Genomic DNA, 24,440 nt, shown 5'->3' with positions numbered 1-24,440 from the left:
ACAGGAGAAAAAAAGCTACTGTGCAGTTGTGTTTGCAGCTGGAGAAGAGCAGGGTGAGAATATGTGGGAGGAACAGCTCTGCAGACACCAAGGTCAGTGCAGAAGGAGGGGCAGGAGGTGCTCCAGGCACCAGAGCTGGGATTTCTCTGCAGCCCCTGGTGCAGCCCATGGTGGGGCAGCTGTGCTCCTGCAGCCCAGGGAGTTCCACAGGGATGCAGAAATCCACCTGCAGCCCATGGAGGAGCCCAGGCTGGAGCAGGGGGATGCCTGAGAGGAGGCTGTGACCCCATGGGAGATCTGTGCTGGAGCAGGCTCCTGGCAGAGACCTGCAGACCTGTGGAGACAGGAGCCCACGCTGGAGCAGGTTTCCTGGTAGGACTTGTGACCCCAAAGGGGACCCACACTGGAGCAGGTGTCCTTGAAGGACTGCACCCCATGGAAGTGTGACCCACATTACAGCAGATTGAGGAGGACTGTGCCTGTGGGATGGGCTCACACTGGAGTAATTCATGGAGAACTGTCTTCTATAGGAGGGACCCCACAGTGGAGCAAGGAGAGGACTCCTCTCCCTGAGCAGTGAGAGTAACAAGGTGTGATGAACTGACCATGATCCCCATTCCCCTTCTCCCTGCAGCACTACGGGAGAAGGTAGAGCAGGGAAGGAGGGAAAGGTGCAGAGAAGGTCTTATTTTACTTCTCATTATCCTGCTCTGATTTTCTAAGCAATAAATTCAATTAGTATCTCTAATTTGAAGCTGTTTTGCCCATGATAGTATTTGATGAGTGATCTCTCCTGGTCATTATCTCAACTCGTGAACTCTTTGCTATATTTTCTCTCCCTTGTCCAACTGTGAGGGGGAGGGAGAAGTGGCTTTGGTGGGTGTCTGGCATTCAGCCAGCGTGAACCCACTACAAGGTCACAGACAGGATATATTATGGACTTGATTTTGCCAGACACTGGATGCCTGCGGCTCGCCTTGCACCGAGTGAATTTAAGGCACTTGTCACATGACCTACTCTTTTATTAGCTTAGTTGCAATGGAAAAGGCAGAGCAGAAGCATCAGAAATGGAAAATGATGGCAGGAAAAGTCTGGCAGTTTGTTCCACAGGGGTGATGGAAACTGCTATTCTGAAAGGCTCTCTGCGGAGGTAATGTTGAGGAAGACAGTAAGAGCAAAAGGAAATGAAGATTTCAGAATAATAGAAAATAATGAAAAAAGTGCAAAAACTATTTCTGGAGCAATAACTGCTCTAAGAAAAAGGTATCAACCCAGATAAATCACATGTACAAAAGCGGGGTAATTTAAAGTCTTTTTATCAGACAAAGAGAAATAAGCATTTTTAGAGAGTGATTCAGCCCTTAGATAGATAGCATATCTTTCTCTCTTGTGAGACATCTCAAATCACATCATGAAATTCAGACTGAACAGAGCTGGGGCACAATGACTAGGCATTATTAGACTGGTCCTTTCAAAAGTTTCTCCTTGAGCTAGGACATGGTTCCTAGTGCAGGAACCCATATCAAATCCAGTAAACCTGAAAAACTCTCTTCAACCTGCAAAAGAATGACAATTTTTCTGTCTAAGCATTGCTCACTGCTTAGACCTTGCTCATTGCAGAGGGCTCCCTCCTGCTGCCAAGCACCTGGTGATGGCCTGCAGACCACACAGGCTATCACTGAAATGTTTCTATGAGCCCTGCTATTTGTCTGAGAACCCATCCTATACTTTGTTCTGGTGTATTCCCCATGTGTACCCTCTGAATTGAGCAGTAACTTCTGTGCCTTTTCAGTAATTCAGCCTGTGTGCCCTGGCTTTGTCACCTTGGGAAAGGAGCCCAATGCAGTACCAAAGAGCTGCCCTTCCCATAGGAAGGGGGAGGAGGAGGTACATGTTGCAGGCTTTCCCATGTTTGCTGTGTCTTTTGTGTAAGCTTGATTTTCACAGGTGTATTTGCATTGGGAAGGCCCAGTCCTACAGACAAAGGTCAAATGCTTTTCAGTGGAAACTTTTCCCCAAAAGAGACTGCAGCATCAAACTTTCCTGCATGAAAAAAGACATCTTTCTTCACGGAAATATTCTGCACACAGAAGCAAGGTATTTTTGCCCTTTGCAATATAATGCAACTCAAGACCTGCCGCATCCAACACGAGGCCAGAAGAGAGGGCTGCTTTATTTTATTCCCAGATTTTAAGCTCACGGAGCTTCATGTTAGGAAATTCATTGTCAAGAAAGGATTGCTCGGAAAACCACCGCTTGATGACAAACATCTCGCTACTGTCACGGCCCCGAGACCGGACGCTCGGGATGCTTATGCGTGCTCCCCCTGACCCCGCAGCCCCCCGGCCACCGCCCCGCACCGGCCACCACCATCTTTTTCCACGCACCCCCGGCACTGGCGGCAGCGGCGCGGCTCTGCCAACGCCCCCTCCCCGGCCGCCGGGAGCCGCGCACCCGCGGGCTGCGCTGCGCTGAGCGGGGAGCGGCGGGGCTCGGGGTGCGGCGGGGCTCGGGGTGCGGCGGAGCGCTCCCGGCCGGGCCCGCGCTGTCTCCGCGGCCGGGGGCGCAGCGCGGCGGGCGCGCTCCCGAGCCGTGAGCGGGCGCGGGCCCGAGCGGGCGCGCGCGCAAGGCGGGGCCGCGCAGCAGGCAGCCCCGCGCCGGCTGGTGCCGTCTGCGAGCCGGGGCGTGGAGCGGGGGAGGGCGAGGGAGGGGGGCAGGAGCATCCTCCAGGCCGAGGCTCCGTTTGGCTTTCCGGGCTCCGCGCCGGAGGGCGGGAGGCGCTTCGGCGGCAGTACCGGCGAAGTACCTGCGGATCGGCTTTCCTCCTCCTCCTCCTCGCTGGCTTTTTTTAGTTTGGTGGTGGTGGTGCCTTTTTTTTTTTTTTTCTTTTTTTCTTTCCCTTCTTAACCCTCCCTCAAATCCAGGGAGACGCTTCTGAAGCGGGGCGAGCGCTGATCTTACGTAAATGGTGCTGCTCCGGGGAGAGCATCTCCCCTGCCAGCCCCGGGCCAGGGGAGCATCCCCGGGCGCCGCTCGCCCTGCCTAGCGACCGGGCTCCTCGCTGCCGCCCTGCCCGAAATCCGCACCGGCAGCGGCACCGGCGGGGGCGGGCGGTGAGCAGCAGCCGGCAGCCCGCAGCCCCGCTCCCGGCGGGTTTCGGCGCCTCCGCGGTCCGGCTGCGGGGATGATGCGGCGCGTTGGACCCCGCGGCGGGGAGGGCGCTATGTCAGAGAGATAACGCGCCTCCGCCAGCAGCCCGGGGGCAGTCTCGGTGCCAGCCCCCCCCGGGACCCGGCTGCCTGCGAGCCTGGGAGCCGCTCGCATCTCGGCGGACGGACTGGCCGCGGCGGCGGAGCCGGCGAGCGGCGGGGCGAGGCCCGGCGGGGCGGGGGAGCGGCGGCCAGCCGTGCCGGGGCAGCCCGCCTCCGGGGGGCAAGCGGCCGGGAGGCTGAGGAGCGCAGGCAGCAGAGCCGGGGAGGAGGAGGAGGGCAGCGCCATGACTCATTTGCAGGCAGGTCTCTCCCCGGAGACTCTGGAGAAAGCCCGGCTGGAGCTGAACGAGAACCCCGACACCTTGCACCAGGACATCCAGGAGGTGCGGGACATGGTCATCACCCGGCCGGACATCGGCTTCCTCCGCACCGACGATGCCTTCATCCTGCGGTTTCTGCGGGCCAGGAAGTTTCAGCACTTCGAGGCGTTTCGCCTCCTGGCCCAATACTTTGAATATCGCCAGCAGAACCTGGACATGTTTAAGAGCTTCAAGGCCACAGACCCGGGCATCAAGCAAGCGCTGAAGGATGGTTTCCCCGGCGGGCTGGCCAACCTGGACCACTACGGCAGGAAGATTCTCGTCCTTTTTGCTGCCAACTGGGACCAGAGCAGGTAAAAGCAGAGCCACTAGCCCACCTCAACCCTTTCTTCCCCCCGGCAATGCGTGGGAAAGCCGTGCCAGAGCAGAGGGAGAGAGGGTGGGCAGCAGGGACACACCCGGCGCTGCCCACAGGGGGCTGGGCACAAGCCTGGAAGGCCGAGGGAGAGAATAAAGAAGTAATACGTTTTGTGGCTTAGGGCCCTTTCAGCCAGCTCATCCATTGGGGTGAGATTTTGAGAAGCAAGTAGACCCTGATGGGGTGCTCTTCTCAACTGTCTGCGAGGAGGTTTACACCCTTCTGCCTTCCCTCAGCCCAAGCGAGCTGGCACGTAGATGATGTGCTTATTCCCCCAGACAAAGGCTGATTGCACTCTTGGCTGGTCTTTCTGCTTCAGCACACACGGAGCTGCTCAGGTGCCACGGGAGAAAGTGGGAGATGCTGTGCGTACACGAGTATCCATCATGGCTTTTGAGCTGAAAAGTTTGCCTGTGCAGGAAGCTGAGACTCTGAATCCTTTCCCTCAGCTGAAGAAAGCTCTTCCTGAGCCACCTGGAAATGCCAGGATGGAAGTTTCTGTAACCACTTCTTTTTCCATGCATGCTGCTCTAAATGTCAATTCTCTGCATAATAAGATCCAAGTAAACAAAGCTTTGATAGCAAATTGAAGATTAGTCTCTAGAACAGTTTCTGATTTTTTTGGGGGGACTACTCCAGCCTGAAGATGACTTAGTAGGATGACCCGAGAGCTGTCTCCCATCAAAGCCCTTTTTATCAACTGGCTTAATATTATGTGTTTATTCTAAATACATTGTGGAGGTGTCATGCTCAGTTTCTCCTGCAGTCTAAAATTATATCCACAAAAATGGCTTGATTTCAATACATTTAAACTCTCTAAAACCTGCTTCTATGAGTACTGCATTGTTTTCTTTGGCTCCCAACCTGAGTGCAGGTTTAGGATCTGAAGCACTTTTTTGTGAGAAAACTTAGAATCTTGTAAGTTGCCATCATTATTGCAGTCAGCATAGTGCTGAGTGCTCAGTGCAGATACCCTCAGCTCAGCTACTTTGAAACTTTGGGGGGACTCAAACAACTGTCAGTGTGGATAGAAAGGACAATATCTGGGGGAGGTGCATGTTTAAGTTTGCCCTTTAGGTGTTAGTTTAGCTGTCCTCTTGAGGGCTGTGCGGATTGCCATGGCAGGGAGCATTCCCATAGCTCCCTGCCCCGGTTGGTGTTACAGCTATGGACAGGTCTCTGTCCAGAGGGATGCTGGCCCACCTTGGCTTTCCTCTCCTCCATACATGGCTGCCACACCCACACTATCTATATGGGAGAAGTTTCCTGTCCTTTGCTAACCCATGAATCAAGCCTAGGGACTAGGAGAAAGCTGTCTGGCACAAATCAAAACTGTCCACAGCCAGGGTAACGACTAGAAAGGGTGGATGAATATATGCAGAGCTGGGGCCAGTGTCCTTTCTCTGCTTTGCTTTTCTAGCAGATGGAGCATAAAAGCTGAGTGAAGAGCAGTGGGGATGAGGCTAAGGACTGGCTGAGTATATTTCCTTCCCCTGATAAGGACCTTCCTTGTTTCCCACATAAGAAGCAGGTCAACTTTTAATTTTATAAACGACTCCACAAACTCTTACAAATCCCTGAAGGAAGAATTAGCAGAGAAACGGATGTTTTTGGATTGTCATTAAGTCGTATGTCTATGATGAAGAAGTTCCCTTGTTAAAGGTAGCGTGACCCACCGTATACTGCTGTTTCTTATTAATGAAAAATCCTAAAGCTTTGTGTGACATTTGTCATATCACTTGATTTCATCCTAGTCAAAATAATACCAAGAATTCAAGTGCAGAGATAAAGCAGCATTAAAAATAATAATTGCCATGTAGAAAGAATACGTTTATTTTCTTCTTGATGTTGAATGTGCTGATATTTAAAGTACATGAGCTCAGCTGACCCAGCAATAAATTTATTGTGGGTTTTTTTTCATGAACTCCTGTCGGTACGATTAATATTATTTATGCTATGATGGCAAAGTGGCTGGGGTACACTAGAGTACTTAATGGATGTGTTCACAATTGGTTGCCTAGTGCTTTTGAGCAGTGCATGCTCATGGTACACCTCTCCTCCAGAGCGAGGGATTTGTTTTCACACAGACCACTCAGACAAAGCAGAGAGAGCTGAAGCCCAGCTGTGGGGAGTGGCTTGCTCCAAGGCACATGATAAGTCAGTGACACATCTGGGAATGGAGCTAGGTCACTTTCTTTTCTAATTAATTTAGTGCCTTCCATTATGTGATGCTCAGTGGCTGAACCTGGGGAGGGAGCATTGTGGAACTTATGCCCGGGGTGCTATGCAATATGTCTCAAGCTTATACCTTTACTGACTTGAGATCTTGCAGCACATAACCCAGTGCTCCTCTTACAGCAGCAATAGGAGGATTACTTATTCAAACCTGTCTTGTTAGGCCCTCTTTGTGTGCTTCATAAACCAAGTTAATAGAGCACAGCAAGCCTCCACATTTATCATATATGTGCAACTTATTATGGCCAGGATGTAACAATTAGAAATAAAAAAGTTCCAATTTGTTATTTAAATGAATAGCAGACATACTAGAGATTATTTATATAGCACTGTCAGCCTATGACTTACATAGTTCCAATTAGAAAGAAAAGTGTGGGAGGCAAAAAATTCCTGTGGTAAAACAAGCCTGTGTACTAGATGTTAAATCATTAAATTAAAGTGAGGCCTGAAAACTCTACCAGATGTCCTGCCATCTGAACAACCCAGTCAGACATGTATTTAAAACAAACAAACAAAAAAAGGAAAGGTGAAAGATAACGTGCTCAGCAGCCCAGCAGTTTTTCAGTGGGATGCAGCCTAACTCTCCACCTTGTGTGTACTATGAGGAAAATGAAGGTCAGTGGCATTCCTGCCAGGAAGCTGGATAGCACTCAGGGAGGGATCAACCTTTCCTATTAGCTTCCAGATTGTTGATTCTTAGCTACATTTGGCTTGTAGGTGTCTATGTGCATTTGAAGACTCCCTTTTTTTTAATGTGTCCAGCTGGTGAAGTTTTTTTCAGTTAATAGTGCAATTAACTTCAGCTCTCAGCTGCAAGGGATCTGTTGTCGTGCATGGTCTTCTGTATGCTTCCTGGCACCTGGACACACATTCTCCAGGAATATCAGGCCATTTTGATGCTATGTGTTTGAAACCTTCCTGGTATTAATTATCTCCGGTTTTTTTCCCCAGAAAGTGCATTAGAAAAGTGCAGTGATACCTAGTTCTGTTGGTGTCACAGTGACCCAGTCAGCTCACACCAACCTCAGTGAATATTGAAATCCCCTGCACTCATTTACTGCTGGCTCTGCTGTTGCATCAGACAGTTTACAGCAGGGCAAAGACGGAGTCCACGGGTTTGCTTTCAAAACCAGGCTTTCACGTGCACAAGTGCTAGAAACTTTTCCTCCTGTTAAATGAAAATTTAACTTCTGTAGCTATGAGGAGGCTGGTCAGCTTCTCTGCTCACCATAAACAACAGGCAAGATGGCAAGGTATTTTTCAAGCTCTGATGGAGGCAGTATGACAAAATAAATAGCAATGCTAATAGTGGTAACATATTAACAGTAAAAAAACTGCTTAGCAGAGTCAATTTTTGTTTGGAAGTTATATCTTCCAAATGATTACTATTAACTGGTGTAAACACTGTCATTTTTTTCTACAGTTACTCCTGCTGATTGATGCTGTTTTACTGTTTGCTAGTTTTCCCCCAGGTATCCCTATCTGCCTATCATCACCTCTATTTAGACTGAAGGGGTTTTGGCTAGGCAGCTTTTTGATCAATGTAAAATTTAGATCAGTGAATCTTCATCTGTGGCTGTGACTGTTAGACACTGGGCTAATATGTAGCATAATGAATGGTACTAAATATGAATCTAAAAGATAATCTGATAAAATATTTGAAACTATTTTTTCTATGCATTTGTTGTAGCAGTGCTTTTTGATTTTAGAATAAGGTATCCTCAGGGCATGCTGCTACTATTTAAGCAGAATAGCCATAAGAGAACTTTCAATCCCCCATCTCCAGCATTCAATTCTGTACCCAAAATGACAAACCAAGGACATATGAAGTATCATTTCGAAGTACTCCTTTGTGTATCTTGAGGGCTTTTGTTTTGGTGAAATTCTAAAAACATTGAGCCAGAACAGTAGCTTAGAGATGAGATGATGGCTCAGAGACTTGACCAACTTTCTCTTTTAAATCACAGTGTCACAAGAGCTCATTCGACATAAGCCTTTTCTTGTCCAAGTGGTGAGGAGCTTAAAATACAGACTGTACTCTGTGTTTTGGACCTTCAAGAGACATATGGCTCCAATTCAAGCAAAGGAGGCTTATCATTTATCTCTTCTAGTTCACATCCTGAGAGGCAGATTCATGCCATTCAGTCTTAATTCTCAAAATTACTTCAAATTTCTTTCTTTTAGGGAGGATATGACAAATAGCCATAGAGATAGTAGGGCAAGTCTGCTAAATCAGATTATCTGTTATTCAGGGCAAAAGTGAATTGACTGGAACCAGAATCTGGTTCAACAGAAGATATGGTTGATGCCACTCATCATCAAGAGCATAAAGTATTGAAAACAGCTGACACAGCTGAGTTTGACATGAGGCATCTGTACCCTGAATTCTCCCTGTCTCTTTATGTTGGCCTGGTGGAGATCACAGTGGATGCACACAAAAGGATGTGTAGACTACATAACTTAGAGGTAAAGGTGAAAGGTCCTGGTGAAGTATTGCCAAGAGTTGATAGCCATATCTGCCAGACTGTTTTCCCAAGAAATCCTTGGAAATATGTTGAATCTGTTCATGTCCCACAGAAAAAAAAAAAAAAAAAAAAAAAAAAAAAGTCATGTAACTTTTCTCTTTTGTAATGGGGAAATTGCTGCCACTGTTAAATTACAAAAGAGTGGGATGCTAGTAAATTGTTTGAGGGCTTTTTTTCTTGACAAATAAAGGACTCAGTGGGGCATTTCCCTCCAAAGTTCTGTCACTGTTGGAGTAGAAATGGTAGCCAAAAGCTACCAGAGAGTTTGAAAAATTCACTGTCAGTGAGGGTGTTAACTTGTCACACCTTTTCAGGTTCTATTACTTTCAAGTCAATAAAATAAAAAATGAATAAAAAATTTCAAGAGGTAGCAGAGTGTGTCTTGCACACCAGTCCCTGCTTCGGTCAGTCTCAAACTAAGACTGACATATAAAAGAAACATTAAGTGTGCATTATATATGTGATAGCATATTTCCAGCATTTGTTGCACACATTAATAACTGGACTAAAAAACTTGTCCAAGTTTTCTGTCGAATTAAGCATGCTTCTATAAATGGAAGGCATTAAATCCATTTAAATTAACTGTGAGTTCTTGATTATCCTAGCAATTAGTAATATCTTGCTAGCTACAATATGTCCCAAAACAAGTTTAAACAAGTGACTGCAACTGGATTTATGGATAAATAAATTAGGATTTATTTATTCACAGCCTAGCTTCAGGCTGCTACGGAACATGCACTGCAGCACACCCTACATATCTAACAGCACCAGGTCAAGTCCTTAAAAACTATGCCAGGGCAAAATGAGTGGCTTGTTGTTCCCTAACTACACATTTTTACATAACACAAATTGGTAAGAATAAAACAGTACCATCTTCCCCTCAGACTGTACACCATAGACTGTTCAAATTAAAGGCTAATATTTTCTTTTTTGTTTTATTTTCCTTCGAAGTAGAAAGGCAGGGCCAAAAATATTTCACACTCAGTTGCTTGTCCTGTTTTTCTCACTTTTGACTTGTCATCTTTCTGTATCTATATGGAAAGTAATTTCAGTGTGGAATAAAAGTTTCAGCAACAAAATCCAGAGCAATTTTTCACAACTTCTTTTTACGTAGGATTTTGATTTCCCTAAAGCCCAGCCAGGGGTGGAGTGTATTTTATGGCAGATCCTGTGCATCCTAGTGCTGGCATCCACAATAGTAGCAATGAGGTGAAATGTTGGATAATATGGGGCTGGAGTGGATTAAAGACGAGTCTTTACACAAATAACTGTGTGCTGTGTGAAAGCTTCCATGAAGTTTCTTTGATCATGTTTTTTTGCTTGGGCTGCTCAACTGATACTTTCAATACTCAGCGTTTTGCATCACCTAAGATTTCATCTGCCACACCAGGTTTACATTTCTGGCTTGCCTTAGCATGTATTCAGAGCAAAAGCTGCTTTAAATACTGGCTAATGGATTTGTCTGTCTTTCTGGTGCTCTGTACTGTACTTAAGTAAGGTAGTGAAACCAAGAGAAGAGATCCAGTAGAGAAGGAAGAACAGCTCCTATCTTCATCTAATTGCCCTGAAGGGTATGTGGGGTGGGAAGCTTGATTGTTAGTGACATGTCCCTGTGTACTCCTGATGTAGCTTTTTAGACCTTAAGAATACTTCGGATACCTCCCTCTGGCAGAAAGTGTTCTTGCTTGCTTTTAGCCAGACCTGCTTCGTGCAGGACTTCTCTCTTATTTTCAGTGAGTAAACATAAATATTATTGTTGCTGTGGCCTGTATTTCTTACACTAGCAGACCTATAATAGGAGTTATGGTGGTGGTGAATATGCCACAGATTTGTGGAGACCCTGCCTTGTGACTGTTATTTACTCTCTGGCAGATGAAATCCTGTTCCCATTGCTTTCCTGTTGACTTAAGTGAATTCAACACATAATTAGGTGTATTTCTGTTTACATGTATACATCTTGTATTTAACACTTAGGTATACATAAAAAAAGCATTTTATGGTCAGTCTTAGAGAGTTGACTGGCCTCATAAACAAAGAATCTTTATGTCTGATGCACCAGATTTCTAGCAACCTTGTGCCACTAGGAAGCTCTTAATCCAACACATGTGATGTCTCCTTAAACTCCTTAGGGAGGGCATTAGAGATGTACATCAGGAATTTGAGACCCTTATTCTGGGACTGAATATTGGGCTCTGCATTGTGGAGCTCTTCTGCAGAATGAGATGTTTTGAATGGGACAACCTAAATGTCAAGTAGGGCTGAGGCTGATTTTAGAATTTGAACATTTTTAATGTCTATTCCTTGTAAGAGCTGTGGTCAAAATTGTCCTCAGACCAAAGCATTCCAAACTTCCTGTAAACCTTAGACCTCAGAAAAGTAAAGCATTAGAAAAGACTTAATTCTCAGAAAAGTTCAAAGGAGAGGAGTGAATATTAAAAAAACAAAACCAAAACAAAGATAGAAAGATGCAAGGAGTCAGCTACAACAGATTAATTTCATTTGTGTTATTTCCTTTTGCAGATATTTTCAAAATACAGTTATGTCCACAACAGAACAGTGTATTCATTGTATTAAAGCAAGTTGAATTCAGTATTATTTAATGTAATTTCTAAGTAGGCACACATGCTCTTTGCTACATATACAGAATGCTGAAGAATTCTCTAGGAACTCACAATTTTGAAAACTTCTGTTTGATGCCATCATGGGAGACATTTAAGGGGCCTTGCTTAAAAATATCTGTACACTGAATATTTAACTCTTTCATTTCTGGAATATTTGTATTTCTGATATTTTTCAGGTTTAACTTTCTAGTGCCTCATTTGATATTGTGGTGTGGGCTGGCAAATTTATGTCTGTTTTGGTAACTGTTTATAAAATCCTACAATCCTAGAATGATTTGGGTTGGAAGGGATCTCAAAGTTCATCTGGTTCTAACTCTTCTGCCATGAGCAGAGGCACCTTCATTACACAAACACCTCAAAGCCCTGATGTGTGTTACTTTCTGCTTTTAAGATCCTTGAGTAATCAGCCTTCTGTAATTGTGGATTTAGGAGAAAAATTACACAGAGAGTGGGATAAGGAGAGCATGTGGAAATTCCCTATTTTAGTTGATAATTTTGTAGGACGTATTATTTCATTTCCTTAGAAAAATATAGGAGGAAACTTTGGATCTATGCTTCTGGTATTAGTCTCGGTTTTTGTTATCATTATGATTTTAGAAAAAATGAAATTTGTATAGAAGCTCTTACACAGACGTGTAAAACACATAAAGATACTAAAGCAGCTACTATGCAGAATACTATGGAAAGTTCAAATTTGTTTTTGATGTGTTACATTCTTGTGGTTTCTTCTGGCTGGCTGATGGTCTGTAGGTACATAATCCTGCTCCAGAAGATGAGTTCTACTAAACTGAGCTTTTGAGGATTTCCCAGCTTTAGGCGCTTCTGAGGGAACATTTACGCTCTTTGATTTAAACTTTTGACAAAGGGAGAATGCTCAGAACTCCTCTACCTCTGTGGTTGTTGCTCCTGTCCTAACCACATCTCCTCTTCCCATTCTCAGGTACACGCTGGTGGATATTTTGCGTGCCATACTTCTTTCTTTAGAAGCCATGATAGAAGACCCCGAGCTGCAAGTGAATGGGTTTGTTTTGATTATAGACTGGAGCAACTTCACCTTCAAGCAGGCCTCCAAGCTCACACCAAGCATGCTTAGATTAGCCATAGAGGGCCTTCAGGTAACACTGTTATTTTCTTTCTTTTCCTAATTCTTCTTTGTTTTGCAGTTCATTACAAATCTAGGTCGATATAAAAGACTGAAACAAAGCAAAATTCCAACAAGATATGAATAGCAAGGCTATTAACACCTTAAGGTGTGGGTGTACAGGCAAGCTACTTGTGACAAAAGTGTGAACTCAGTCAGCTAACTGCAGTAACTCCTGATGTGTAGGCTCCTTCCTTGCTATAAATATGAGGTAACTTTTTTCTCTTTATTTCAAAGTGACTGGCTTTCTGTAAATTCAGATGGTAGCTTCAGCAACAGGAAGTTAGAAGTAATCAGTTTATGTTGTAGTTATTCACAGGGCTAATGAAAGGGTTGCTGCTGCCATGCCAGGTTGGTTTCTTTTGTTGATTCTTTTAGAGACAGGCTCTACATCATTTGTCATGAAAGTGTGGGGCCCTGTGATTGGACAGTTAGCTGGGACTATTTATTTACTCAGGGTTCAGCATGTGCTTGGCTCTTTTTCTGGGTCAAGATTAATCTGAGCAGCAGCTTCTGAGACTGAGTACGCAGTGATTTAAATTTCTTTCAGCTCATTGTAAATGCACTTTGCATGGCACAGGCACATTGGTGAAAGGATACTGCATAACTTGCATCTGTTTTCTATGGTATTTTATTCTTGTTAAAATGAGAAACTAAAATTGTTAAAATGTTTTTTTCTTCATAAGCCTGAGTTTCCATGTTAAAAGTACCTGTAATTCACTCCTGTGACAGTGTGCCTTGCTTTTAGAAGGACATGTATTCCTCTTCTGTGATTTTTCTATCATTTATACCTTTTTATTACTTGCAAAGCAACATAACAGCCTTACTTTGGAACTTTTTTCACTGTGATAGTGTGATTTTTGAAGAAATTGTATAGCAGTAATACAGAGTTTTGATCTAACTGATGAAATGGCTCACCTAGTATTCATCCTGCTGTTGCACTCAGAAGGGTAGTGACGTGAGACAAAGACCTCAGTTCTTATTTTGTTCTGTTTCCTTATACAACAGTGTGATTTCATCGCCTTCACACTACATTAGAAGGCAGCAGTGAGACCTGTGCTCTAGCAGTGCTGCATTTCCTATTATTGCTTTCCAAGTTGTTTTATTTTTTGTGCTTTTTTCAAAGTTAGCCATTGTTTCCTGGTTTGGAGCATGAATAAATACTTTAGTAGTCTCTATTTTCAAATGGTGGTGTTTCTTCTTGGGCATTATCCAGAGATAGTTATTTTGAGGAGAGCTGCAGTGAATAATTGCATCTTAAAATATGAGGGTTGACCTACCAAACTTCAGGTGAGCTCTGAGACTCTACATTCTGTTCCCACTGATTGGTTCATGACTGAATTGAGGAGAAGTCCATTGGCTTACTTAACTTACCTGTTCCCCCAGCTTTGTAGTTTTGAATATTCCAAATCTGATGGTGGCCAGCACCTACGGCATCATTTTGTGGCCACTGCCTTCAGTGCTGTTTACTTCAGAGATGAAAAAGTGAGCATGAAATGCTGCAGCAGAGAGAAGGAAAAGGCATTTTAATTACTGCCTTTTATTTTGGGGGAAAATGCATAGCAAAAACATCATTCTGAATGATGTCAAAGTAAAAAGTGCTTAATCAGGTAGAATGAAAAAGAACAAGAACAACTTGCACACACTGTTTATTTATGATCTTTGTAAATACTTTCTATTTAATCAGAGAAATGAAATTTACTTTGGCTTATAAGATTTAACAGGGCTCAAGATGCTGAACTTTACCATTTGGAGATTTAAATATTTGAGTCGCTTAGGCGGAAGAGGGTAGTGAGAATGGGATTAGTGACCACTGAATTTGATGTTAACCAAATCCCTTTGCCTCCTAAATGAAATCTACTGAATTTGCATTATATTTGCTTATATATGTATATGCTTCTATATGTGCATATATATGCTTATATATGGTGAGCAGAATGCTCACTATGGTATGTACCAAAGACTTTGCAAGCTATGGCATTTTTTGGCTTTTCACAATGGCTTAATGTTTAGGAAATTGCTTTGGAAAGTAAGATAAGTAAATATACAGTTTTGCACTGTATAGAAGAAGATGAGTTCTGGTCTCTGGTATGCTTTGTCTAAATATATGTTAAATGGGAGTGTGAGAAGAATCATACCCCAAACTTACTTGTATAAATTAGAAAAACTTCCTAGGAAGCTGTTTCCAGGAAAAGGACTTCCGATCATGGCAATTTACAGGACAGTGATTACCTGTAATCTGATGTGAAATTCTAGCATACCCATCACAACAGTGCTGTTCCAAACAATTGGTGTAGTGTAGGTCAGTGCTGATTTGTAGGATAAATGGTTTTGCTAGACAAGAAGAAAACTTTATGTGGAGGTAGGAACACTCGGCTGGGACTCTTGATGCTCCAGTCCTTGCTCATACACTGGCTGTGTGCTTTTGGAAAAAAGGAGCAACACTCTTCCTTGCAGATGCTTGTGCCTACAGCACTCCTGTTGCACCTCATCACTGAGAAGGAGGATTTGCACTTAGAGCTCTTACACCTTCCCTAGTGTAAAGTCAGAAGGAAAACATTTTTTGAGAGTTGAAACACATGCCTCAACTTTAGGACTTTGTGTTGACTCTGCCTAGTGTATTCAATGTGTGGATGTTTGTGAGTTCCAGTCTTTTCCCCACTTTTCCCCATTCATTGATTTCTGTAACCAATCACTGATTTTGGGCTTGTGAAGGAGCTCATGTTGCTCAGCACCTGTGTTCCTGAAAGCAGGGAGTGCTACAGCATTCTGTGCTCCAATACCTGAGTGCCCTGATAAGGTCTCTTTCAAAAACTTTACAAAATTTTGCCTCCTTCACCAGTAATGGATTGCAATCTGTGTGCTTCAGCTGTTTTTCCCATAGAAGAGAGAACTTTTGAGAGCTCTGAAGAAAACCAGTCCTAAATTTCTGTAGACAGTGACGAACTCTGAGTGAAAAACCCAAAATGTATCAGATGATTTCTGTATAAGGAAGAATTAAATTGGCTGGAATTCATCTGGATGGAAGAAGAAAAACTGTAGAGGGAAAGTGCAGAAATCTATAAAACCATGGAATCATAGGATAATTCAGCTTGGAAAAGACCTCAGGAGCTTGGCCAATCTAACCTCCTCCTTAAAGCAGGGTCCCTAATGAGGCCAGAGCAGGATACAAACAAGATCATGGATGGCTGGAGAAAGTGGTCAAGCTGCAGAGGTTATTTGTCATTTAAATTTTAAGAAATGGGCATCATCAGGTGATATTAGGGGGAGGCCTGGCTCTTTATAAGACACCTTTGTACAACATCTGGGTGACATGTGGGACTCTGTGCCATGAGGAATTCTGGATGCTTAAATTTTAGCTGTGTTTAGGGAAAATGAGAAGAGAGATGAAGATTAGTAAATACATAGAAACCAGATCAAAGTTCAGAATTCCTTAGGCTGTACGAAATTGGAGATGATGGATGCTGAATGGAAATAATACAGTCCAAGCTGTAGTTGCTCTAGGCTCTCTTTTTTGGCCTCTGTTAAGGACAGGATATAAGGCTAGGTGGACTTCTGGTATGGCATAATTAAGTCAAGTGTTGTATATTCCACTCCTCTTCCCCCATTCTGAAAACCTGCCTTTCATCTTACTGCTTCTGGCACTGCCCTGACCCCTGCTACCAAAACACCCAGCTGAGAACACTTGGGAAGAAAGAGGGAGGAGGTTCTGGATATAATTATTTTCTTGGTGATAGTCCTTTTTTACATAAGCCCCTATTAAGACTTCTAAAAAAATTATTATTATTTTTAATTACCAAGACAATATTGTTTTCATAAGGCAGGTGAAAACAGTTTCAAAGACTGAAAATTCAATTTGAAATTTATATTGAAAGTTTGGGTTATAATTAACTCTGACAAACAGCTTTGGGGGTAATTATAATTGAATTTTGCAAAATGGAAGACTATAGGTATGCATGAATCACTTTAACTAATTAACTGATATTTAGTATTCTAAAAACTGGACCACTAATTCCTTCTTAAATATTGATTTCTATTTAATGCATAATAGTAGTTGCATGCATGACAGTTTTTTTTTTCATGCATGTTTTCACTCAGGCTGTACATGCCAATGCTTTGCAAAAGTGTGTAGTTATTGGTGGCTGAATGTGAACGCTTTTCCTGTAGTTAAAAAGCTGGTGGAAAAGAGATGATGCACATTTAAATGAGGAGCTGAGCATATGTGGACAGTCAGCATTGATGCAGAAGACAGAAGACTCGCTTCTGGGACAAGAGTGTTTGGGAGAAACAGTGGTAGTATTATGGGGGACAAGGCAGGGCTTTTAACTGTGTCTTTTTTGTTTGTTTTGTAACAAAGAGAGGCTTCATAAGCTAAAATAAACTCACTCCTGTAAAAATGAAAGCAAACTAAAAAGTAAATGAAGGCAGCATCTTTGCAGCTACAATTAGTTTCAAAAATGTCTTTCACACAGCTGTTCTTGTGAGCTGTAAGAAAAATATCCCCAATCAGACTTGTTGCAGCAGTGCAAGGTAGAAGTACCAGACACAGACCATGATGATGAAAATGGTGATGAAAATGACAGGACAGGACAGGACTTCCTACTCCCATCCTCTCTAAGTGTGAACTCTACCAGTATCTTGCAGGGAATCTTGCTGAACATCAGGGTTGGTTCATCAAGAGCAGAGAGTGCATAAATGTTGCTACCTGGTTCTGGACTGCATCTGTGCAGTCAGCATATTGCAGTGCCAAGGATTCCTAAGACAGGAAATTCCAGAGCTTAGGATACCTCTGAAAACAGTATCATGACTTCATATAATTACATGGTCACATATAATTATGCTCTGTGCAGTGCATACGATTGCTAATAATGAGCTGAAGGAACAGTTAGTACTAGCAGTGAGCACAAGTGAGATGAAAAACACAAAATTGAGCTTTAAATGTTTTTGCATCCAGACTTAAAACCATACACCCCTCTCACTCAGTGCTTTAATTTTCCACCATTTTTTGAGAACAGGATCCTGACACTTTGCATATTGCTTAAGAGAATATTAAAAAGTAGCAGACTCAAGCTTTTAATGGGAGTATCTTCCATTTTCAGGAAGTCTAGTAAATAATTTAATTTAGGGTTTTTTTTGTTTGTTTTTGTTTCTTGTTAGTTGTTTTTTTTTTTTTTTTTTTTTTTTTAATCAAAGAACTAAGTTGTTTGTAAATGCTAGGGTCCCCTGAGCCAAGGACTTCCCAGAGAACAGAAGGATGTGCTTATAAACAGCGTAATTTCATACCAGTTCAACTCATGTTCTGTAGCAACAGCAGTTAAATGGGATATTTTTCCTAAGAGCTTGTTATTTTCAAGAGCTTGCTTACAGTTGGCCTTCCTCACTTGTAAAAAGGCCATAAAAAGGCTTAGCAGCAATTTACTGTGGAAACAGGGTGGACTGGAAGTGATTGTTATTTCTAGCTCCTCACCTGCTGTCTGGATGGGCTTAACCTGCTGGGTGAGAAAGGACTTTATGACCACAGCTCGAATTCAGCTACAAATAGGCATGTCTGTATAGACACAGTCATTATTCAGTGTGGTTCCAGCTGTTAACCTGTTGTCTGAAGACAGAATAATTAATTTCCTTGCTAGATTATTTTATGATGCTCATAAAAAAATATGTTGAATGCCTTTGCACTGTTAATTTATGTATTCTCACAAACACACTTTTAAGATGAGGAGACACCATAATATTTTTTTCTGTTTATTTTCCTATCCCCTACCGAGAATAATTCCACTGAAAAATTTGTGTTAAGTGTTTTCTAATTTGGGGTGCCCACTGTGACAGGCTATGGTCTGATTTTCAGTCATTCTTTATATATTTGGAGTCCAGCTGACATTTATTTTTGATCAGGAGGACTCAAGACTTTAGTTTTGATCTTGAGCCCCCAAGCCAGGACTCTGAGTTCTAGCATGGCTAAATTAAGAGCTTCTCATTAGATTCTCTTTGAATGCACATAGTGCCATGTGGGCTGCCACCTCTGAAACAAATGAGAAGCAGCAGCAAACTAAACTCCCCCCTGCAAAAGCTCTGCTCTGTGGCGTCTTACTGAAAACTGCAAGGAAGCTTGTTGGAGTTAAATACCCACCCTCCAAACACTGCTGCTGGAACTAGTGGAGTATCTGCCTGCCGTGGGTTGTCATCCTCCATGTGAACCTGAACAAGAAAGACAGAGGGCACTTTGCCAGTGGTTTGCAGATATTTGCTGTAAGCAAGGCGTGATTAGTTGTGGGGAGCTTGGCTTTTGTTCAGGCACTTTGATCTAACTGGCACAGTCTCTTCTGCTCATTCCTCCTGCCCGTTTTGCTCTGAGCAGGTTTTGCCACAGTCCTGCTGTTTCTCCAGTTCCTCAACCCTCTCCTGCTGACATTGTCTTGCTTTGTACCAGTCTTCACTGATGTGTTTTTTTGGTCTCTATTCTGAAGGCACCCTCCAAAACCTCAATCAGCATAGATGACTGCATGGCACATTAAGTTCTTCTTAGATTCCTTAGGAGATTCCAGCCTCTTGTGATCTCACTGGCCAAATGCTCTCCACATCTGGCTTCCAATCACCTTCAAGATCTCCAGTCATCTCCAGATCTTCTTTTAACTGGTGTTCCCATTGCTCTTCATACCATTCATGAAAGCAGCACTGGAGAGTGAGTCCTGATCTGTTTACATACCAAGTGAGTCCTTTAGGCACCAGGCTGTTAAGGAAACTCTCCTTTTAGCTCCTCACACTGGAGCTGGCCTGCTTGGTACATGTGACTTGGTGCTCATGGGGCCAGGCAGGACACATTGGGAGCTTCTGAGGATGTTACGGGAATGACATGCCATGATCTAGAAAAAGAAGAATTTTTTTTTAAATCTGATGTTTTCTTCGACTCAACAAAGTACAAGTGGTTAGTGTAGAAACCAATGAAAATTCTCATAGTTGACATTTTTCCATCAGTTCTGTCAACAGAGAAAAATATCCAAATAAAATTACTGCATCTTGAGAGAAAGAAAATAGAAGAGACTTGTACATGCAGGCTGCTTCTTTCTTGAGCTTTTGCTAAATGCTATTCACTTTTCTATTTTTCTTCTCCTTATCAGGAAACTGAATCTATGTGCATTAACTAAAGAGAGTGACTAAATTGCTCTGATGAGGCTGAAAAACGAATACAATACTAAGGTGACACAAACATGAAGGGCTTGTAGCACAAACTCAGTATAGACAATTAATTCTTGTCACTGTGAATGACTTTCTGTTGTCTCTGGTAGACCACAGTTCAACAACTATATGGTTATAACAATTCCTCAGATTCAAAATATCTATTTATTTTTGAAAGTGATTTTTCTCAGTCAAGGTCTAAATATTTCTCTTTTCTTCAGTATCTTAAGGCCATAAAGGGAATAAATAGTAGACTTCCTTGTAAGGTCACTCAGAAATAAAACTAATTTGTTGTAAATTGTAATGTTAGAGACAGAAGACATGTTTTAAGATCACAGTTCATCTTTCTGCTAAGGCAAGATTATCCTGTGCATTATATTTTGTAGTGTTTCTCACAGTTTAATTTAAAAGCTTGAAGGCAGGTCTGGCACATTCTTTGGAAACCTCTATGCGACTTCTTGCTCTTCAGATTTCTTCTTGGCATTAATCCTAATTTTTCTATTTCAAAATGTCAACTCCTATAAAACCCTTTTCTATTTCACTGTGTGCTGTGGGGTCCAAAGCAGGGATTGGTATTGACTCTCAGTAACCCATAGGAGGGAATTGTTTTGGTGCAGTACCTATCTGCAGCAGCAGTGATTTGGAATCAGGACCTGGAGATGTTCCTCCTGGCTTGTTTGGCACTGGAGATAGTGAAATGTGAAAATCAGTGGGATCCTCTTTATTTGGAGAGACCAAATGTACTTTTTTATAGTGTTCAATTTACCTGTGTTATCAATCCATTTTATATATGCATTTCACGTTTACCTCAAAAGTATACACTGGATAATTTTGTAATTATTTTCTGAAAGCAGTCTAACCTTTATTTTCCATGATGCTAATAAATCCCCTGTGATCTTATTAGGCTGTGCACAGTTGTCTTTATGTTAGTGTCTTCTGCACATACTGTCCATGCATACTGCCTCTGCCAGCAAAGCCTTACAGTGCTCCATCCACAAAACAATATAATGTATTTTTTTTTTATTTTGGCTTATATTCCTCAGCAAGTGTTCACCTCTTTTGACAATTATTTTTTATGAATCCAATTTGCCTTTGGTTATAAGCAAAATTTTGACTTTGTTTATAAGTGATTGCTGTGCAGGAAGAACACTGCTGTCATAATTCACTAATGTTTAAAAACAACTGTGGGAAACTTCTCTGGGGGAAGCACCATAAAAATGTGAAATTATATGCTGGTGATGGTTTCTCTCATCCCATGTTTCCTAATCATAAAACAATTAAGAAAATTCAATTTTTGTGTGTTTTAATAGGCATGACTGTTTAAAAAAGTGGTGTTTTGGTGTTCAGGAGCTGAAAGTTTAGATACATAACAAATGAAGAAAATTGTATTTCTGACGAAATATTAAGTATTAATTCTTTCTAAAGTATCATACTCCAGTGTGGATAATATACTTTAAAAAAAGCTTCCTTCCCCAAAAAGAATTTCTGTAGTCTTTTCCTGCATATTTTGTGAAGATCAGAATATGTTCTTAAAAAACATCTCTTCTTATTATGTGGAATATGAAAATAGTGCTTGTAATCTTTTCCAGCGTTTTTTGTAATGAAAAGGATTGGGTAGTAATGTTTTGTTTATACATAATGAATATCCAAACATGGATATGGACTGAAATCCAAGGTGGCTGAATATATCATCCTTTTTGAGGAAAATAAATTTACGTTCAATCAAAAAAAAAAAAAAGACTTTCACTCCAGCGCCTGACAGAGAAAGCCTCATGTGAGCATCTCCCCCAGCACAGCTTTGGCTGTGCCAAGGTTCTTGCTTGTTCTTTTGGGTTACATTTTATGTTGTCCCTCACAGTATAGGTTTTGACTATGAAATAGGTATTCTTGTCCCTTATTTTATAGGACTGACTCTAATATCACACATTGTCATTGGAAAATGCAACTTTTAATCAGTGATTAAAGATTGCAATTTCAGATGTATTTGTTATTTCTCTGCTCTTTTTAGTCGGTTTCCACGAATCCTTTATAGCTGTTAGAATCTTTTGGGGTAGGACTTCCTTTCTGAGAAGAACTGGATTTCAACCCTTGGCCACTTCCAGCATTTTCTGCTGTGATTCAGTGTTTCAACTGCAGTTTTCATTAATTCTTACCTGACATTGCACTGAATGTGCCTTATTACCTACAAAGGTTCTGGGTTTGTTGGGATATGCCTTCATCTCATGCTGAGCTATTTGACTGAAGGTATAATTTAGAGCACTGCATCTTCTGGCTGAAGGCCACCATGCAAAGTATAGAGAACCCAGGGCAAATCATCAAGTACTGGTAGTCCTCCAGCATTCTCCTCAGAAAGCCTTTGCAAGGTACAGCTAGTCCTCTGAAATCTGCAGTGGATCTTTCTGGTCTTTATGCAGAAACCCCATGGATTATGCTCCAGACACAGTGAGTTAATGTAGAAGCACAGGATACATTCAGTAGTTCAAGTGCAGTTATAAACCCTTTGCAACAGGGATTTTCAACCTGCAGAAGAGTATATGGTGAAAATGTAGATTCATTTTGTGAGGAAGATGGAAAAGGTTTTGAAGGATAGTGCTTAACAGAGGGAAAATGAGGACATTAAGAATGTCAGGAGAAGACAGGATAATTACGAAAGAATAGAGCAAAATGTTGGGCAGAAGACAGACCTAAAAAGTGCCCTTCAGTTTATATTTTGAAATGTTTCAAAGGAGACCATTTTATTTCATAATTTATGGCTGTTATGAATCTCATTGATATTGAAATGTCATCTCTAAAACAAATTTTTTAAAAGCTATACTAACGTACCATTGGAAAATAAAGATTAACGTTTTGAAATCATAGCTGTCCCACATCTGCTGCAGTAACTAACTGTTACCAGATAATACCATTCCACTCTAGTTTTAGTCAGTGAGCACACCACCATTACATGGTGACTTTGACAGGCACCAGGCGTGCCTTGAGACTGTGTTCTTCTTCAGATTCTCAATCATTTTCCAGAATAATTAAATGGGATAACTGCATACCTCCAGCAACATGTTTCCATTATGAGGGGATGCAGTTAAATAGTTGTGCGTGATGGGGGATTATGTATCAACGAGAAGCTGCCTGAGGCTCTTAACCACTTATTTTCTCATCCTTTATTTTTCAGTGGTTTAGAGATGCAGAACTGCAAGCTAGGCTTGACATATGTTTTGGGCATTAGCTGAGATCCATTGGGTCATGCTTTTTAAAGCATTTTGTTAGGAATATTGAGCAATTGATTTTCTCTGGAAAACCCCAGGACGTCTTCATACTATTGCTATCCGTATGATCCAATTCTGTTCTCCACAGAAATTCAGCAGGAGTGCAATTTAATGAGACCAGTGAAAGGAATCTGACTGCTCTATTTATAGCATGCTAATTGATCAGGGTAGCCATGATAGGAGGAAGCTTCAGAGAAAATCAATGCAGTATCAAATGAAAGTAGCACAAAGGCCTTTAAGGACAGCTGTGTGAGAGCCAGTTAAGAATGAATTTATTTGAAGATTCATGGGAACATCTTGGACCATGTGTGTTCTTGCTTTAAGTTGTAGGAATGAAGTCAAACTAAGCAGAATCTTACATGCAAGGTGAGCCTTACTATGTATTTTTTTCTTCATCCTCTTGATACTCTGTCCCATTAAATCTTCTTGGTGGATTCTTTTAGTTTCGTATGGGGCCTATAACTGTCTTCTTTTAAGAGCTTCTCTTTGACAACCTTACATTTTTTTGGTAATGAGAATGGCAGCCACACTTTGTAGGAGAACTGCAGAGCCTCTTGGCTGTGTTTCGAGCACTCAGGCACAGTTCCAGGTCTCATGGCTTTCACTTAAATGCAGAAGGAAGAGGGTCTGTCTACCTCCATTCTCATTCCTGTCATCAAAATACTCATAGTAGATATGTAGATATGAGCATAACTGTTTGTAGTTATTGCTAGTGTTTCTTAAATCTGTGTAATCAACCTTTGCTTCCTCCCCTAACTGCATTTTTTCCTCATGAAATCTGCTAAAGTCCTGAACAGCTCCTGATTCATCATCCCTGAAAATTATGGGTTTGTGGCAGATATTCTCCTTGACTGGATGTACCTCTATGCTGTGGGCTGACTGCTCATCAGTACATTGCTTTTGGGCTGCTGTAGGAGATGAAGCAAGCAACAAACTACCATGAAGGCATTTTATCAGTAACTTGTTTCAGAAAGAGTCAGAAGGGGAACATATGTATGCTCTGGTTACTTTGAATGTGCTTTTGTTCTTGTGTTTGTACACAGACAAAAGTTTTACCTCTTCCCTAAAGGAAGGCAAACACGACAATGATTACTAGCAAAGCTGTCCAGGCTGTCAGTGTGTCTCGTTTCCTTCAATGCTTATATGTGCTTGCAATTGAATGAATAAAAAAACTTGCTTTGTTTTACGGTTTGTAGGATGCAGCATTTAGGTTTGCTTTCTGAGGAAGAATGCACATACTTTTTTTTTCAGTAGGATTATTAAAGGCATGACATCATGAAGTAGATGCATAATAATAATAATTGTTTTTCTGCTGCTTGATAAGGAAGGAGTAAATAGTCTACACCTTCCATGAGCAGTTAATTTCTGTGGGCTAATTGTATGTAGCACCAATAGCTAAGCATATTAATGGTGCTGCATCTTCTGTTCATTCAGTTTTGAGCATATGTAGTGGTGTGGAGTTGTGGCTTAATTAGGTAGATGAGTAATGTCAGAAATATTGTCAATTATCAATATGGTCTTCATCTTTCTTTAAG

At 42.0% G+C, this 24,440-nt stretch overlaps 1 protein-coding gene across 1 annotated transcript in view; it reads left to right on the top strand.

Moving 5' to 3' along the window:
• Positions 1 to 3,430: 3,430 nt before the first annotated feature.
• The window catches only part of CLVS2 (clavesin 2), a 50,139-nt gene continuing 29,129 nt past the window's right edge, over positions 3,431 to 24,440 (top strand). Inside the window, exons 1-2 of the mRNA XM_014876685.2 lie at positions 3,431 to 3,885; positions 12,272 to 12,446. Coding sequence (XP_014732171.1) covers positions 3,497 to 3,885; positions 12,272 to 12,446 — 564 coding nt within the window. The 5' untranslated portion in view covers positions 3,431 to 3,496. The remainder of the gene's footprint in view (positions 3,886 to 12,271; positions 12,447 to 24,440) is intronic.

The sequence above is a fragment of the Sturnus vulgaris genome, chromosome 3, assembly GCF_052056855.1.
Source record: "Sturnus vulgaris isolate bStuVul1 chromosome 3, bStuVul1.hap1, whole genome shotgun sequence".
Classification (NCBI taxonomy): Eukaryota; Metazoa; Chordata; class Aves; order Passeriformes; family Sturnidae; genus Sturnus; species Sturnus vulgaris.
Note: the sequence above shows the minus strand (reverse complement) of the source record. Positions and strands in the feature narration are given on the sequence as shown.